The sequence below is a fragment of the Parasteatoda tepidariorum genome, chromosome 2 (genome assembly GCF_982258835.1).
Source record: "Parasteatoda tepidariorum strain Cologne lab strain chromosome 2, Ptep-v5.0, whole genome shotgun sequence".
In the NCBI taxonomy this organism is placed as follows: Eukaryota; Metazoa; Arthropoda; class Arachnida; order Araneae; family Theridiidae; genus Parasteatoda; species Parasteatoda tepidariorum.
This window is the reverse complement of record NC_141756.1, coordinates 93,109,414-93,128,960: the sequence shown is the minus strand read 5'-3', so window position 1 is coordinate 93,128,960 and position 19,547 is coordinate 93,109,414. Positions and strand designations below refer to the sequence as shown.

The 19,547-nt window shown below is 27.9% G+C and overlaps 1 protein-coding gene across 3 annotated transcripts in view; it reads right to left on the bottom strand.

The window, feature by feature from the left end:
• The window catches only part of LOC107443656 (uncharacterized), a 94,600-nt gene that overhangs the window by 39,995 nt on the left and 35,058 nt on the right, over positions 1-19,547 (bottom strand). For all 3 annotated transcript variants that reach the window (XM_087157760.1, XM_087157761.1, XM_087157759.1), the window contains 5 exons: positions 17,610-17,869; positions 4,006-4,186; positions 2,303-2,440; positions 1,434-1,609; positions 1,070-1,309 (listed from right to left, as the gene is read on the bottom strand). In XM_087157760.1, coding sequence (XP_087013886.1) covers positions 1,070-1,309; positions 1,434-1,609; positions 2,303-2,440; positions 4,006-4,186; positions 17,610-17,869 — 995 coding nt within the window. The remainder of the gene's footprint in view (positions 1-1,069; positions 1,310-1,433; positions 1,610-2,302; positions 2,441-4,005; positions 4,187-17,609; positions 17,870-19,547) is intronic.

Sequence of the window (19,547 nt, the reverse complement as noted above, 5' to 3'; positions counted from 1 at the left end):
TAAATATTTTATGCATAGGGAATTTTAATGTAATCAAAAACCCTAATCATTTTGATTCTCTGCTTTGGTAGCCCGATGACCTGCAGACAAAGTTGAGCACTTTACGGTAAAACAGTTTAACGAGGGCCGATATCTCGCACCCTCGGACCTTATGCAGGCTGATCAAAGTGATCACTCACCTGCTCACTGACCGCAGCCAGTGATGTTTGACTTCGCTGTTTTATTGGAAACCATGTCTTAACAATCAGTCTACCGCGAAACATTTTAGGACAAATAAGCATTTAACTACTTTTTATAAATGAGGCTAGCTTTATTATGAGTATAACTTTATTATTTATAAACGAGGCTAGCTTTATTATATATAATACTTAATTTAATTATTTGAGCAAGCAATAATCTGTGCAAAAATTCTATTTCAATAGAGATTTTTGAAGAAACTTACTCAATTTTAAGGAGTTTTCTAAAATGTACAAAAACCAGGAGAATTTTTATTAAACCAGCCGGGGGTGATTGTCAGCCCAAGTCAAAATTCCGGAAAATTTCTTGAGTTAAAAAAAAAAAGCAGTTTAAATTGAAAAAAATTTAAACAAGGTTTTTTTTCCCCTTTTTCTCAATATTTCTTAGTTTACTTAAAATACATTAAAAATTTTACACATACCTATGATAGCAGGTATCTGGAGAAGTAATTAAAATTTAAATATGTCTTTCTTTCTTGAGTTTATGATTATAACAACTATTTACTGATAAAAAATGAATATTAATCATGAATATAAGCTTATTTAGTATCTCCCTGGCTTTCCCTAACAAACAAATAAATTTAACTGTGTTTTTAAGTTCCACCTTTGAACCTTCGATCTCCGGAAACTTCCAGATCACTGTTAGCGAAAAATCCGGAATTTTTCCGGAGCACAATCAGCCCTGACCAGTAGAAACTGCGAAATCCAGTAGAGCTGGCAGCTACATATATCATAGCTGCATTCACAACAGATTTTAATAAATCAATAATTTAAAAACTCAATATGTTTTTTTCTTATTTTTTAAAGTAGTTTAAAATGCACAAAAAAATTACCCTTCTCTTTTCTGCCCTTATATGGCTGGTATGAATTATATAAGGATGAGTACACAGATTCCTCAATGCATTATAATCTGAAAATAAAGTACTGCCTTGAATTTTAGTTTCCACTCTTGCTTTAGATAAATTGTCCAGGTACCAACGATACATCCTGATTTGAATTTCAGACAGTTTCACACTGATCACATACTCATGCTTTGGTGGTAAAAATTTGGTCAATGCAGCATAATCACATCTCTAAAAAATACACAAAAGAAATTTAATTTCTAAAATATCAATGAAATGATTTATTTTCTATTTAAATTTAATAATAAAAATAGGTTAGGCAGCAGTATTGATAGAAAGATATTGCAATATTTACTTGAACACAGCCTTCAAGCAGCTTATGTAATATGTGAATTCGCTTCTTCATGCGCCTAACATCATATTCATTAGAATCTTCATATTGTCCATTCATAATAGGATTAACAAATCTATTTCTAAATTCCTTTGAAGTTCCCAAGAGATGTGGCTTAACAAATGATAACATGCAATGATCTGTGAAACAGTAAAACGAACAATAAGATAACAAAGTTTTTAAAAAAATCTCTCTAAAACTATGTATATTAGTATCTAAAATTACATAAATCAACATCTAAAAATATGCATATCTAAAACAAATATTGTTTTTTTCATAGTAGGATTAACAAATTTGTTTATAAATTCTTTTGATGGTATCAAGAGATAGGCTTAACAAATGATAACAAGTAATGATTTGTGAAATGGTAATGCACATAAGAAGATAGCAAAAATTTTTTAAAAAAACCTAACATATACATATAAGTATAGAAAATTATGTAAATTAATATCTAAAATAAATATTGCCCATACAAAATAGGAATAACAAATTAGTTTCTAAATTCTTCTGATGTTCTCAAGAGATGAAGTTTAGCTAATGATAACATGCAATGATCTGTGAAACAGTAATACGCACAATTGGATAACAAAAGAATTGAAAAAGGAAAACTTAGTAATAATAGTATCTAAAGTATCTATTAGCATCGAAAATTATATAAATCAACATCTAAAAATATGTATATCTAAAAGAAATTGCTTTATTTCACTACAGTACATCGTTGTTCATGTATCTGCTAAAAATGTAATGGCACAGGACATTTCAAGTTTAGACCTATTGTGAATTACTGACAATAAACAATTTTTAATGGGAAAGTAAATAACTATTAAACTTACATTCTTTCAAATTATTCTGCAAAGGAGTACCAGTTAACACAACGCGTCTTTCAGTTTTTAACTGACTACAAGCTTTAGAAATAGCAGACGCTTCATTTTTCAAAATATGTCCTTCATCACAAATGACAATATCAGGCCCTAGAAACATATTAATACATTTCATTTTAGTGCAATTTAAAACAAATATAAAAAGAAAGCTGTTATTCATACTAAAAATAAATTGTAAGTTTTTCATTTAGTTGTTTTTTTTATTTTATTTTTTTTAGTCTAAAATAGATAAAAGACTGTAGCTAATTTCTAGCCTAAGGAAGACATAAATAAATCATAAGAGCTTTGTATGCAGCTCTAAAAATCAGCAGTAATTTTAAACAATCAAAATTGATAATACAAGATTTTTTTTAAAAAACAAAAATTTAAAAAATATATACCACTGACAAATTTGTATATTCTACAAATTGGTTTAAAAATATTCCTCTAAAAATTGCTAAATTTTAAACATTTTCCTCTTTCTTCCATTTCTTTAACTTTTGAATATCAAAATAATATTTGTAATAATAAAAATATGTACCTTTGTTGTAATCTTAAGAATAACTTCTGAAAAAACTAATTGAAACATCAATGTAAGCTTTTAATAAAACTGTAGCAAATCCTGCCACTCAAAAATTTAATTCAAATTTAAAATTTGCTTACTTTAATGATATCATTTTAAAAAGTTAATAAAAAAACAGCTTTTAAAAACTCTGTGCAATTACATAGCTCAATCAACCTAAAAAGTGACAAACAAAACATCATTCTTACTAACTAATCCCTTATAAAAGAGATTATTTTATGCATACTCCAAAATTTGTGAGCATTGCAAAAATATTTTAATTAAATTAGGAAAAAAAAACTGTACAGAATGCTAAAGAAAAAAAAAATTAAATAACTAGTTTAATCTATAGTGGAAATAATGAGAACACTTGTAAAAAAGTAATTACTTATATGCAGAATTTGAAATATACATGTCATAATAACATCACATTAGAAATACTGGTACTTTAACACAAGCTTCATAGTGGGTGTCAAAGAAAATATTGGATATCATTTTTAAAAAAAAATCAGGACATTTTTTGAAACAGTACATGTTATTTTTAAGAAAGGCGAACTAAAAAGTATTACTGTTCTACTTTAAAACAGTAAAAGAAAATTATACCCCAAAAATAATGAAACATAGAATTTTTAATTTTCGAAATACTTTGTTTGGAACAGAAGATTTAAACAGTTTACAGTATAGTTCTATTTATACTGAATAACTCATAATAGTTTCAAAAAAATACATGGAAATATTACATATTGCTAGCATTAAAAAATAATCATTATCAATTTATTAAGATTCCCTCTTACCAATATATAATTAAAGTTTGTATTAGAGTAAAGAATTTTCTTAATCAAATAAATTTAAGGTAAAAATTCAAAATCAAAAATAAAAATATCTCATTCCAAGTTTTTGTAGAAAAAAACCCTGATTTTCATTAACTATTCCCTATTTTTTAATTTTTTTATAGTCGAAATACAATTCCAGGTTTTCCCTGTTCTCCCTAATCCGTGGAAGCCCTGATTAGGACTAACTACAAAACCAGAAAAAATTCATACACCCACAATCAGTGAGATGGGGATCCACAATCAGTGAGTCAAGCAGAAAGTTTAAAATGAATAATAATTACCAGGATCTAACAAATATTTCTGGAGTTGTTCTTTAAGACTTTTTCTGAGCTTTGGAATTTTATTTCCGGCAAGTCTACGAAAGATGTCATAACTAATAATTAAAACACCTCCATCTGTATGCCAATATTTCAATATATCAAGTCTAGTAAAGTTATCTTTAGCATTTGCAATTTCATGCACCTAAAGATAAAAATAAAATTATTATTTTAGTTTTGAAACTCACAAAATCAACAAATAATTTATACTACAACTAAACCTCAATAACAGGGTGCGTAGCTAAATCTTTTAACAAAAAATAAGCAAATTTTAAGTACTTTTAAAGCACTCAAAAAATATTTTTAAGCATTATATACATTAACAAAATGCAAAATAATTTTCAAAGACTTTACATGATCATGATAAAATAACTAGTTTCTGACAAGAATTTCTTTTCTTGATTATATTAGCCAACCTAAAAAGATCAAAAAAATTTTTGGTTCAATTTCAGAAGGGTGGAAAGACTGTAGAAGAGTTATGCACAAGAACGTTAGAACCGCTCACCGAACCAAGTTTAGTAGATGCACATGTAAAAAGATTGGTGCTTTTCATATGCTACCAACCGATGGTAGGACTGTGGTTGAATGAATTGTGAAAACATTGAACAGAACAATGTGAAAACCATCCTTTTGCATAAAATGTGTTGAAAATCAACATGGTAAAGAAAAAAAAAATCTTTTGGAAAAAGGAATATTTAGCCCCCCCCCTTTTTTAAAGCATCTTAAAGGGCAACTAAAAAACCAAAATCGAAAATAAGCACTTTTTAAAAATGCTATGTACCATGAATGAAATTTAATGGAAACTAAAACTTTTATGATATCAAAAAATCAGAATATCAAATATACAATAAAAAAATTTTAGTACTTTTAACAATTTAGTTAATAATAGTAACCGTACCGTACTAACATTTAGAAAAAAAATGCCTAACATTTATTTATTTAAAAAAGATGGGGGGGGGGGAAATAGTTACTTTAAACAATGTTGATATGTTTGCTTTTTCATTCAATTTTATGTTTTGCAGAAATGTTATTATTTTCCTAATCTTAATGCTTTTGAAACCACTTAAAATTTCTGTTTTTTTTTTTCTAAGTCACCACTGTAGTGAAAGTGTGGTCATCAGTATAGACCACAGTACCTACTTCTTATCATTATCAGTTTCTCTTGTATCCATTAAACTAGCAAGTTCTTTCTAATATTATAGAAAAATAATCTTATCTCTGTACAAATATTATAAGTTAACTTCCTTAGTATTAAATGATTTAGGCAGCTTCTTACCAAATCTAACAACCTCGTTTTTTAATAGTTTATAAATTTACTCAAACATCTTAAAGAATTAAAGTTCAAGAAAAATTTATAAATTCCTCAAAAAATAAAAGTTTTTCTTTCTTCAAATATTATGTTTGATAATAAGATAAGACACATTTCAAAATCAATAAATAATTAAGGGTCACTAAGAAACGTAAAGGTTTTTTTCTATTATCATCATAGAAAATGCAATGGGAATTTAGATTTTTCCGTGATATCCTAAAATACAGATCATCAAAGTCTGTGATTTTGAAGTTCAACTGTAAAAAGAAATTTCAAAGACAACATTACATAAAATGAAAAGTGTCTAGAATCACTTGTGTAGGTCATATAAAGTTAATCATTACAATAACGAAGACAATTATTTTAGGAATGGGGTGGAACCCCACTAAAAATAATCTTAAGATTTTCTTAAGAAAATGTCATTTTCTTAAGAAATTCTTCAGAAATCTGAAGAATTTTTGCAGACATTTTACAGACATTTTGAATATCTTTAAGGTGAATTAAATTTGTCTTCAAAAATTCTTAAGAAAATCTTAAGACATATTCCTGAGTTAGAATTACCTTAAAGCATCTTAAGATTCTTTAAAATATGTTAAGAATTTTTTCAGACATTTGGGATATCTTTAGGATAAATTAAGTTTGTCTTAAGGAAATTTGAAGAAAGTTTCCTGAGTTAATGTTACCTTAACTTAACTTTTTTAACTAACAACTTAAGATTTTTCAGAATATCTTGAAAATTTTTGAAAACATTTTGAATATCTTTAAGGTGAATTAAGTTTGAACAAGGATTTCTTAAAATTTTTTTCAGTTCACACAAAATTTGTCTTGTGATATTTTCAATCTTAGTTTTTCAGATCTTAGTTTTCGTTTAATTGCTTGAGAATTTCAATTATTCTCTAATTAAAGTATATATTTAAAAGGTTTTCTGCCTTTTTTTTTTTTTTTTTTTTGTCCTTTCATGAAACATACAAAATACTAATTTGAGATTGAAAAGAAAATGTTTTATTTGACTTCTATTTTAAATGTTTTATTTTTTATGAAACATTAACTGGTATCTACGGAATTCAATACACCAATCAGATCAATTTTTATTAATCAAAAACTCGCACATTATTAAAATTTGAATGATTGGAAATTTTGCCAAGTTGAATGTATAACCAATTTACTCTCCGAGATTCGAATTTTAAGTTTATACCATATACCTGATTAAGAAATAGATCGCATATTTACAGTAGTTATTAGTTTTATTTTTTCATGAATTGATGCAACAGTCACGTAGCATTCACATTAACAAAGCAAGTTTAATTTTATGAAATTTTAAAATTTGTGTTCATTAATTTTGTTTTTAAGTACATATATAATATCTTTACTCATTGAAGCTGTATGAACAGTTTTCGTTCACAAATGCTTTAAGCGTACAGTTTTATTCACTTACTGAAAATTAACAAGAGTTTAATCATGGAGTCTTTAATCAAACAAAAAGCCATCTGAAAAGCCCAGCTTCCGTTTCCTGTCTTCTACCCTCCCACCCACTGCGAGCAGATTGTTTACATTTACAACCCGGGCAATGTGGCAAACGCTATGTATGCGGCGCGTGTGATGTTCTCAATGCTTGAATTTGGTAAGTTTAAAACTTATGCTTATATCTTATTTTTATATTCATTTCCAATTAACGATGGCATATTTCTTATTAATACATTTTAATTATTATTGATGAACTATTTCTGCTACAAATCTTATAAAAATGTTTAAGCGAGGAGCTAACCCTTAACCCTAATTATGATGTTTACATTTCTTATGTAGTTGTAGCATTTATGTTTTATCATTATAATATTAAGAAGAATGTTTTTAAAATGCCCTATATTTGCTCTGTAGTGTTTGATCATTCTGTTGTATGGGGTTTTCAATGTGGCGATTGTTATGAATAAGAAATTATTTTTATTTGAATAAACCAATTTGCTTTTTTGTTTATCTTAGTTTATAATCAAGAGCTTTCACAGAATTTCTCTCAGAGAATAATTAAATAATTTAAAAAACAACGAAGAATGTTTTCGAATTTTTATTATAATTATGAAAAGTATACTTTCAATCACTAGCTATTTTAAAAAACAAGTGACATTTGGATATACATATTCTAATTAAAATTATTTAAAAAAAACTGCTACTAAACTTACAGTTGATATACACCTGAAGAAAAAAAAAGATTATTCTTTATTAATACATTAAATATGGTGTGAGCATGAAAGAAAAAAACTATCTTCTAATGATTTGTTGATTTTTAATTTTGAATTAGTTATTATTTTGTAAAAGTAATGCTTCAAAATGTTTTATTCTAACATCACAGCTTTAAGTTTAAAATTTCAAATTTTAGTTCTGAATTTATGACTCAAAATAGATAACATAGGATATATAATTATTTACGACTGAAAAACTTTCCTTTTAAAAAATGTAACATTTGAAAGTAAAATTTTATTTATTTGATTTTTAAGAAAGGTTAATAGCCTGCTCCAGGGTGCTCTTGTGGCACAGCTAGTTAAAATATTTTTCACACTGCTTATTAGAGGACTAGGGTAAGGAGTTTGATCCAATGTATAAAACAACTGACGTGTATACTTTGCAAGGTGCACATGAACTCCGCCACGGCTGAGTGTTCTCTCATTGGTTATCGTGCCGAAGATTGAAAAGAGCTAGCTCAAGCGGAGTCCACTATATCTGACCAGTATCAAAATTACATGGCATTCCAACCATGGCCGTTAAAAAGTAAAGCCTTAGAAATGGGATTTTTGGTCATGGTTGAGTGATGGCAGTGATGAGTACCTTGCTCTATGTTTAAAATAAAATAATAAAAAGTACTTAACAGCTTGAACTTTTTAAAAATATTAAAGGATTGTTAACAAGTGCAGTATAATTTACATAACTTTGTAATCAATAACTATAAATAAAAAATATTATTTGCATAACATTCATTGGATCACGAATGGATTAGATATGCAGAATCGCTGTTGTTCCACTGGCATTTTTCAAGATAAATTCTTAATGATTTATCGATATATACTGAATACTATATACAAAAAGTATTTGGTACTTCATATTCAATGATCAACACTTTATACTCCATGTTTTCCTGTCACGAAAAGCTAACAAGTAAATCTTTCTAATTCAGCGTCAGTGATAATAATTTTTAAGAAACCTTTATTTTATTGTTATTGCTACCTTACCTGTGTTACTTACTTAGCATAACATTACTTACTTAGCATAACATTATCAAAAAGCTTTTATTAATCTATAACTAATGCTTTTCCTGAAATGTAGTAAAAAAATATGAAGCGAAGCAATTTTGATAACAATATATTTCGAAAGAAAATATATTGATTGTTAGGTAAAGCTATCTGTATAAACTTGATACAGCGACATAATTTTTTTTTTTTTTTTTTGCTCTCTGAAAGGCAATTTAATGTTTGTGTAATCTAAATTTAACCAAATTATTTATATTTTTTTTGTTACTTTCTGTCTTAACTGTGTTCCAAGTAAATGCAAAAAAATTTTTTCAATTATTCAATATTTTTATAAATAATAATTATTTTTATGAGTAGTTATTTTTATAAATAAATACTTTTCTGTTTACAGTCCAATTTTCTTTGTTTACTCCAATTTTGTTATGTGTTAAAAACAATCTTTACACTTTTTTATGTATTTAAGCTTAGCTAGATTTACACTTTTTTTTGTTTCTTTAACACGTTGAATGCCACGCTATAATTTTACATGGCTTCTGGCCAAAATGAATTTTTCAGTATTTATTGAATTAATTTCTTCAAACCATTTTAGTAATAATAATAATTTTAAAAAAATTAAGAGCATTAAAAATTTATTCGGATTATGTGTTATGAATAATCTAGGCTTGACCATTTATCAGTGACCCCTGTGGCATTCAACGTGTTAAATTAGTTCAATAATATTAAATTGAAAAATTACTTTGGCTAAACCTATTCTTAATGTAATAAAATCTTCATGAATGTATTTGTGTAATTTGTGTTGAAAACTTTTAACAACATATTCAAGTAAAATACTTTTACATTGATAAGTCCTGTTTTAAATGTTCTAGCCGAGCTGAATGTATGACAAGACTCACATTTGAGTTACATGGAGAGGAAAACCACTCAAACCTGCTACAGCTAGTTTGGCTTCCAGGGGTCTCAGACCCATGATCCGTCTACCTCTATTCCCTGTGCCATTGCGACACTCCTGGAAACAATAAAGCTGATCACTTCACAATTATGCTGTTAACTTCATTGACTCGCTTTTACTCTCCCCTACAGAGAAATCTTCTCCACCATTGTTCGAGCGAAAGAATAAACTTTAAAGAATGTACAAGATGTGGATGCTGCGGAAAGGATTTGGTCAGGCCTCCTCTGCAAATGCTTTGCTCCTCCCCCGGCAAAATTTTAACTTCAGTATTTCTTCTTCCAGATACAACTTTTAAACGTCTGTTGCTATTGCTCCAAATTATTGTGATTGTGTGTTCACTAGTTAAAACTTCAAAAAAAAAAAAAAAGTGTGTCATTTGATTCTTTTTAAACTTAGGAAAATATTTTAATAAAAGCTCTCTGCAAAACATGTGGACTTTTTTTATAAGTGCCTGCATTAAACGAGTCTTAACCATCTCTTCAAGTACTATGGACTTAAAGTCGTTTCACTCTGTATGGCAAATTTACTTGTATGTTTTCACATTTTACTATGAGATTTTATTTTCTCATTATAGTGCTAATTTTATTTAATTTTGTTTTATTTTAAACTATAATTTTTTGTAAACTTGGTTTACGCTGTTCTCATTGGTTAATTAGTCATTGTATTAAGTATGATTATAATTTTGTTTCCGGTGTTGTGTTTTCTTTGTTTACCTGCACTTTTTCTTTATTGACTTTTAATTATGATATTACTATTTATATATACATAGCCAATGCTAAGGATTTCAAATTATTTGCCAGATTTTAAAATTTTTAGCCAAAGGAAAATCTCAGAAATTTTTTATGATTGATTTTTTCCGTAGCAAACTTTTAAGCATAATGCAAATTTATCATAAAGTAATTATTTTATAAAAATGCAAATACAAATTTAGAGTCATTTTGCTGTTTGGGAGGAATGAATGAGGGAGAGATTGAAAAATGAAGATGTTTTATCGTGTTAGAGAGGAGGAAATAGACATGGGTTGAGGTTTATTTTTGGCAACATATTAGATTAGTGCAGTAATATAAAGATAAACCTGAATCGACACTATGTTCTGTGTTATTAAGTTAGTGTATATATTATTGTCGTTGAAAAATATATTTTCTGCTAAAATAATCTGCATCTTGCTTTTTGTTTGAAAACAGCTTTCGCCAATACTTTCCCCAAAATAAATTTTTTTGCCAAATTTACGGTTCGATTATATTTGGTTAGATGATAAATGCTCAGCACAGGCTATGTAAAAATCGTATGAATCGGTATATCATTTGTGTGTATAATAATTTAAAGCCTATGGTATACTTCAAAATTGCTGTCATTTTTTTCTTTCTTTAATATTAAAACTTTTTATTACCAGAATTCTATACCAAACACAATGGACCCCCCCCCCAACCCACTTAAATGACAATAAGTTTTAGAATGATTATATGTGACAATAAGTTGGTTGCTATAAGGCGTCAAATAAACAGTTCTTATCGATAACTCATACATATGCTTCCGTTCAGACACTAGGTGGCATAAATAAAAATAACACCCCTTTGGGGCGCACCAGAGTAACATAAGATTTAAAGAGAAAAAGAAAGAAAAAATTACATTTCTTTTTTCGAACTTTAAGAAAGTTGTTTAATGAAGGGTAATAAGTCAGTTTATCAAAAATACATGAATAACCTTCGATTTACTTTGTTGATTTATGTATCTATTGCTTACAGTAAGTAATACATGATTATTTTTGTATTTTTAGATGGTTTTTGTATTTATTTCTTTTTTGATCAGAGAATTTTATTTAACTAGCTTTCTTAGCATGATGACTTAAAATGCAAATAATTCCTCTTATTATAATTAGATATGTAATATTAAATTCATTAGCAGGTAAGATTATACTGATAAAAAAAGATAAGTAATTGTTTTGAAAATATTTTATGTGAAGAACGAAAGAAAGATTTGGTCATTTAATAAACAATAGTCTTAAAATTGGGTTCAGGCAATAGAAGCTTAAAACTTGTGGTTTTTGAGTTTCTGTTTTAAATACATACAATATACATGCTTATTCTGCTATTTGTATTTTAATAAACAATTTTCTTAATTTTAATATTTATTCTTAGAAGTATATTTTACCCGCCGGATAGTAAAATTTAAATTTTCAACAAATTGATCATCGCTTTATAGATCATCCACAGACTGATTCAAATAAATCTTGCTTTTACAAAATGTAATGTAGAACAATATTTTTATTAGTACCAAAGAAGGTAAGTAAATTCTTTTTTATTGTTTAAATGAAAGATACTAAATTACAATGAAGAGCACATGAGTTAATTTGAATAACATATGCCTTTGAACTAACACTTATTTAAATGAATCAAAGTATTTTATTCATTGTTAATGCATGTTCATCTGGAATAACATTTAACCTAATTGTTGATTTAAAAAATTATTTTGGGCATTAGATCTTGATTAAATGAATGCTCATTAAATAAAAATAGCTTTCAAAGAATATAATAAATTTGACTATTATTTTTAAATTTATCTGACTTATAAGTTAAAGCTCAGAAAAATATCGGTAAAATCTTTTTAGAATTTTTAACAATTTTGCTCATAATTTGAAAAAAACTTTTTTTAAAACAATTTAATATCTAAAATATGATTATGATTTATTCTCTAGAAAATCTAAAATAAAACATATGTTAAATATTTTAAGTTATTTAGTTCATATAAACCTGTATTTTAAAGATATCTCCAGATTATATTTTGAAGATTTTCTTCAGATTCTATTCTGAAGATTTTCTTCAGATTCTATTCTGAAGATTTTCTTCAGATTCTATTCTTAAGAATATCTTAAGTTATTTGGCCCACGTAAACCTAAATCTTAAGAAATTCTTAAGTTTATTTTCTTAAGATTTTCTTCAGATTATTTTCTTAAGATTTTCTTCAGAAAATATTCTTAAGAAAATCCTAAGAATGAGTGGGCCAAATAACTTAAGATATTCTTAAGAATTTTTTTTAAGAAATGCTTAAGATTCTTTTTAGTGGGGAATAAAGATAATTTTGCTTTATATTTAGGAAATTACATAAAGGCAATTTTATATTTTTTTAATACTATTTAAATACAAATAAAGAAATTAAAATGAATTTCAAAGCACAGAAACAATTCATCATAACAGAAAAATACACATAATATATATATATATATATATATATATATATATATATATATATATATATATATATATATATATACAGTGAAACCTCCGTTAAGCGGACATTCATGGGACCAAAAAATTTGTCCGTTTATGAGAGTTGTCCGTTTACGGGAAGGGTACCCTAATAACGAAATTTAACACCGTAAATTGTTTTTAGAATATTCTCAAAGATGTAGAAATAATTAAATAATATCTACAAGAATACCGTAAATATTTACAAGAATATTTATTTAAACAATAAGAAATATATAAAAGAGATATAAAAAAGATAAAAAGAGAAGATTCTTTATATATTCTTTTTTATATAATAAATATAAAAAAAGAATATATAAAGAAGTTTGATATAAATACATAATTCTGGATGTAGCTACAGATAAATAAATATAATTTTCCTATTAGCATAGATACTCAAGTTAGACATATGATGCCCAATAGGAGTGTACTGTCCTCAGTCCGTTTCAATTATTAGGATCACATCCTCTTACACCTACTTATCATTTCATAGGGAACATGGTTTATACCTTCTTGGAAAAAAAAACCTCCCATGATTCGTAGAAAAGAAAGTAATGCGTACCTGTAAGTCATGACGACCTATGGAGATGATTATTCACAATTGATCAGCTATCAAGTGCCTGAATAAATGTTTTATTTACATAAACATCTCAAAGCTTCTGTTCTCTTTTTTTTACCCCAGTTGTGTTAAATACAGTCTTCAAATTGATAAGAAAATTAAAGAAAATTTCAATGGGGAAGAAGCATTGAGAGAAGTCATTTCAACTTGAGGGGTCTCATAACCTGTGTGGTCCAGATGAAAAGATCAAAAGATGCCGATGTCAGAATTATTTCAGGAGTGCAGTACCATTTTCTCTCCTTTCTTTACAAAGATAAGGCAAGGTGACAGGAGACAGATTGATTTTTCGGTGGTGAAATAGCTTAACAATATTTTTAGTTATGGATAAGGCAAAAAGTTTTATTTACATGCTTTAAAAATGGTGTAAAGTTGCATTTTTTTAGCTTGCAATTTATTTAGAAAAAGTAGTGTCCGGTTTGTAGAGATAAAAAACGTTTCAGGACCAAAATGACTGTCCGCGTCCGGTTACGGGAGTGTCCGCTTTGCGGAGAATGTACGTAATGGTTTATTCATAGAAGATTCCCGGGGAATTAAAAATATGTCCGTATTGAGAGGCGTCCGTTTTGCAGGAGTGTCCATAATAGGAGGTTTCACTGTATATATATATATTTACATCAATTACTATGGAATACATATTTAAAAAAGTATAAAACAAATCCCCTTTTATGAAGGTTAAAATAAAACAAACATGGTACTTTTTTCTATAATAACACAAATTTGTCTCTAAACGAAACATTTAAAATTATTGTTCAGTGTTAACAATATTCGAAAATGTTAAGTTCATAAATCTTTTAAAAATTTTTTATTTAAGACTAAAATTAATTAATGTCAAAATTAAATAGTTAAAACAAAATTAATTCAAGAACTCTAAGTATTGTACAAAAAATATTAAACCACTTAAATACTATAGGCCTATCTTTAAAACTTATTTTAAGGACAATATGTTATATCTTAAATGATAACTATTTTCAGAATAGGAAACTAATACAGGATGAAGACACACTTCAAGCTTAAGGGGAGAATAAAAAAGGATAAATAGCAAATTTTATATGAAAACGCTCGTTGTTCAAATCGGCATTTCTATGATACACAGACACGAAATACAATATTTAGATTTTAATGCAGGATAAATTAAAAAAAGAAATATAAGATTCTATTGAAAGTAAACCATAATAAAATGTCAGACCTGCCAACATTGTAATCTGCATGACCTTACAATTCTGAGTTAGTGTTTTACTCGACATAGTGTTATACAGAAAGTGTTATTATAGGACCTTTTTACACAAAATTAAGATCTGTTACTAAATACACTTGTCAATTTTGAATAAATTATTTTTTTTTTAAAATTCATTGTGAAAACAATAACAAAAACATTTTTTAAATCTTGAGTATTTTATTATACAATTGTTTAAACACATATTTACACTTAATCACAATTTAAAAATTAAATTTCTAGATTAATACAAAAAGGAAAAAAATTAAATAGACTTAATTAAAAACAATTATTGCTTTAAATGTTCATATGTAGCAGACTTAGCTGCTTTTAAGAATCCTTTATCGAAGGTCTGCTCATAACAACATCCAGTTTGCGAGGTTTTGGCAATCAGAATGTCCTCTAGAGATTTATCAGACAAAGAATTTCTGAACTGTGTTCTATTTTTTTTTACTATGCTAAATACCCTTTCACATTCTGCATTACTGTGAGGTATGCTTAATATAGCTACCATGATTTTTGCTATTCTACTGTACTTCTTGAAACATCCATCATTGGATGTTATTTTAGAAATCCCATTTTTTGTCCATCCTTGTTTCCTGTTTAATCACAGAAGGTAAATCAGTAATCTGCAAATCACTAAATTCCTCTAAAAGTTTATCTCTTTTCATATCTTCAGTTTCTTCAACATTGTCATTAATCCACATCGATGGAAATTTTTTCAAGAAGAAATCAACATCCTTGAATCTTTTTGAAGGTAATTTATCAACATCTGCAACTTCAGCGGATAATAAAAACTCACTATTCAAGGGAAATTTCTGCCGTATATAGTTGCAGACAGCAATATAATAATTTTTTATATTACTATAGAAGAGTTGCTTATCTTCCATTTTTAAGACTGATATTAACTTGGAAGCAGCACTACCAATTATAATATCATCATCCAATTTATGATTCTTCTCTGACACTAAGTTAATGTCCATCAGGGAAGAACCTTTAATAATGTCTGCTCTTATAAATTTTGAGACAAAATCTTTTAATAAATCTAATAATAAAGAATTCAAAATATGAATTTTTGGCTCATTAGATTGTAAGGTAATTAAGCTTCTTTCAAAAACTGGGATGATATAATTTAGAAACAAACAATAAGCTTTACAGATATCTGATGAAAGAAATAGAAGCATTTGTTCTTCCCTAGTCAAAACAGATTCCTGTTTAGAAGATTTCGGTGAAGAATTTTTAGAACAATTACCAGCTTTTAATTTCTTTGCAGGATTTCCCATTTCTGATTTTTGTTCAGAAGTTTTTAATGAACTATTAGAGAAATTACCTACCTTCAATTTCTTCACAGATTTTTCTATTTCTAAAGGCCTTTTCTTTTTAATATGTGCATTCTCCACTTTGTTGTCATTTGCAGATATTTTTAATGGTATGGAATAGTCATTAAGACTATGGCATTTGCTCTTTCGATTTATTTGATCCTTGTAAAAGCTACACAGAGGATCCCATTGTTCCAGAAGTCTCATTAAGCATCTACCCAAAGAGAGCCATCTTGTGCAAGTATGTTTCAAAATTTTATGTGTATCAACATCATGTAAAATTTGCAAAGCTTTAAGTTCAAGTTTCTTTTTAGAACTCTTCTCTAAGTAAAAAAAAATATCAACCAAAACATCACTAACTGATATAGGTAAAGCAGCAGCTCCTCTTTCAGCAGCAATGTGTACTAAATGGCAAGGACAGCCAACAACAAAAATTTCTGGATTTGCTGTCTTAATCACAGCGGCAACACCATTCTTTGAGCCAACCATCACTGGAGCATTATCACAGCTAAGTGCTAAACAATTTTCCAAAGGAATATTTTTTAATTTCAAAGTTTTTAACACCAAATTACCTATGTTCTGTCCTGTAGAGCTTAAATCTAAAGTCGGCACGGCAAGCAACGATACCTCGACTTCACCGGCATTTGCGTCGAAGTAAGATACAACGATGGGATAAAGTTGCGCATCTGTATCGTTGCTACCATCAGTAGCAACAGCAAACATTTGCTTTTGAAGAGATTCAACAATTGAAGCTTTCTTCACATCAGCTATTTTTGAAATAATAGCAGCAGTTTTTGTTCGTCCTGCACCATACTTCTTAGCAACATCGCTTTTAGGGAACATTTTCCTAAATAATGGACCTGCATGATCTGCGACACTAATAGGTAGATTGTGCTCGACAATGAAAGACGTAAAATACACTTCAGCCCGTATTACATCGTCATCACTTCCAGACGCAAGATACTTACTGATGTTTTCATTTTTATTAACACATTCCGCTAAATCCTTGTGTCTCTTTGTGCGTATATGATCATTAATATTGCTTTTACCGCCATGTGCTATTTTGAAATCTAGTCCACAAACATTACAAAAGGCATAGTGCTGCGATTTGTTAGACTTAATTATACAAGGAAAGCTTTTAGAATAAGATTCTAAAAAAATCTGATTGTAAACTTTAGGTGACATTTTTACAAATAAAACAAAATCACGCTGCAATCCATGAGCAACAAATTGTAAACAAAAACATTACCGTTGCCAAAAAGCGCTCTTAATTTAGTCCGTGATTACCGGCCATGTGATCTCCTACATCAGCGTTCCCACTGGCTCATTTTGACGAGGCGCATACTCACTCTCATTGGCCAACGATTGTTTTAGCGTCACGTGATCGGCTCTCAATACCAACCAGATTAAAACATGTCAGGGTTTCGTTTTTTTGTGATGAGTTTCCTAACTAGTATTTAAAATCTTGTAAACCTTTGAATTTGTGACTTTAAGCATGCTGTTAATTTTATTTTCTTTATTTTTAAAAAAAAAAAACGAACTATAAATGATTACGCAGCCGTACGATTTTAACGCTTGTCCGTACAACCGTACGATCGAGTAAAATACCGTACACTGTACGGCGAAACCGTACAAGTTGGCAGGTCTGAAAATGTATTTAAAAAAATTATATATTTACCAATATATCTTTAGAATCCACTTGATTAAGCCACATATCAAATTCTTTAGCCCAATTCAAAACAATATTGTAAGGACAAATGACCATAGCAGTCTTTATAACTTTGCTAACCTCTGGATTTGTCATGCATGTATGCAGAAATGTAATGACCTGAAGAGTTTTTCCTAGACCCATACAATGGGCCAAAATGCAACCTGAACCAGGAGATGAGTTAAGACTCTTCAAAGACTCTATTGTGCATTCCCACATAAATTTCACACCTATACAAATAAAACATTATTTTAGAATACATATTCTTAATCGGCATTACAGACAAATATGAATTGTAATCATCAGACATGCCACAGCAGTTTTGATAAAAAAGCTAAACTTAGAATGATAACAAAAATTCAGAAACAGGTTTTCAAAATTATGAATTTTACAATAATATTACCATTTAAAGGAATTATTATATTGAATGAAGTATAAATTAAATAATTTTTTAATGCAATTATTTAATATTATGAGACTCTTAACTCTCCAAAGCATTGAACCCCTAGTAAAACTGTACAAAAATTTTACTACTGAGCACTATTTTCAATACTTTAATTCAATAACATGGAAAAACTGGGTTTTTTTTATGCAGAAAAGTCTGCACCTGAAAGTTTAGAAAAAGCCAGGAATAACAAGCAGGGGGAAATGTTATTTGTTAAGTAAATGCTTAGTAAGTTTAGAGGGGTTAGTATTAAGATACAGACAAATAAGAAAATCCATTATTCTTTGGAAATTGGAATCTGGTTTAATATTTCTAATATAAGTGTTTCACTAGTTAACTTAAGATTTTTATTTAAAAAAATTAATTTAATGATCCTCTAGACTACTGTTGAATTTGACACCAATTGTTAGTTGGATTAAAATCATATTATATAACTGAATAAAGAGAACAATTTCAATTTCCGAAACAACTTATCTCTATCATACAAGATTTCAATTGATGATTTAAAAATAGCAAATAAGTTCATGACCAAAATTAACATTCAAAAAATTTCATAAGAAAGTTTCTATTTTCTTTTAAAAAATTTACATTTAAAAGTCATAGTGGCAATTAAAAACTAAAATTCAAAAAAAGAAATAAAAGGTACAATTTTATAAAAATTATTCATAAATAACACTGACAGATAATAGTTCAAAAATGTACAAAAGAAGTGGCATTGCTCGCATTCTTAATAATAGAAAAAATAATATTTTCAATGCTTTGTTAAAAAATATTATTGCTTGAACAGTAGGAAACCATGCTAGAACAGAAAAAAAGATAAGCAAAATATTTATAAAAATTTTTTTAATATTATGATAGTGCAATTATCAAAATTTGGCAATTGAAGGATTCTATTTTCTTCTCTAATATTTAAATTTGAAAATGAATTTGGCAAATTTATTGTCTTGCAATAAAAAACAAAGAGAGAGAGATTGCAAGCTCAGGTTTTCTTTTGTATTAGAAATTACCTAACAAAATTATTATGTTACGCTATCGCGGAAAATTTTACAAACAAAAGATACGGTGTGATAATTTCTTACTAATATAGTAGTTTCAAATTGAGTTAGTGGAAGAGTTCCATCACATGACCGATAGAATTCCTTTAACAAATATAAACAACAGTAAAAACTCAAGGTAAGCTAATCAAATAGTGTTATAAGTTTGATACACATACAAAAATGATAAGAAAAAGAAACATAATAATAATCAGGATCCTTATGGTTATGAAACCAGTGTAGCCTGAAAGCACAATCCCAAAGGAATTATTTAAGTGTGTTAAACAATTGTCATAAATTGTTATTAATCACCAACACAGAAGAACACTACAGGTTTGTATTCAGCAAAAAGCAGGATGCAATTTTTACAAGTCATCATTTTTAATCAACAAAGAAGTTTTTGACATTAAGCTAAACTGAACAATCACT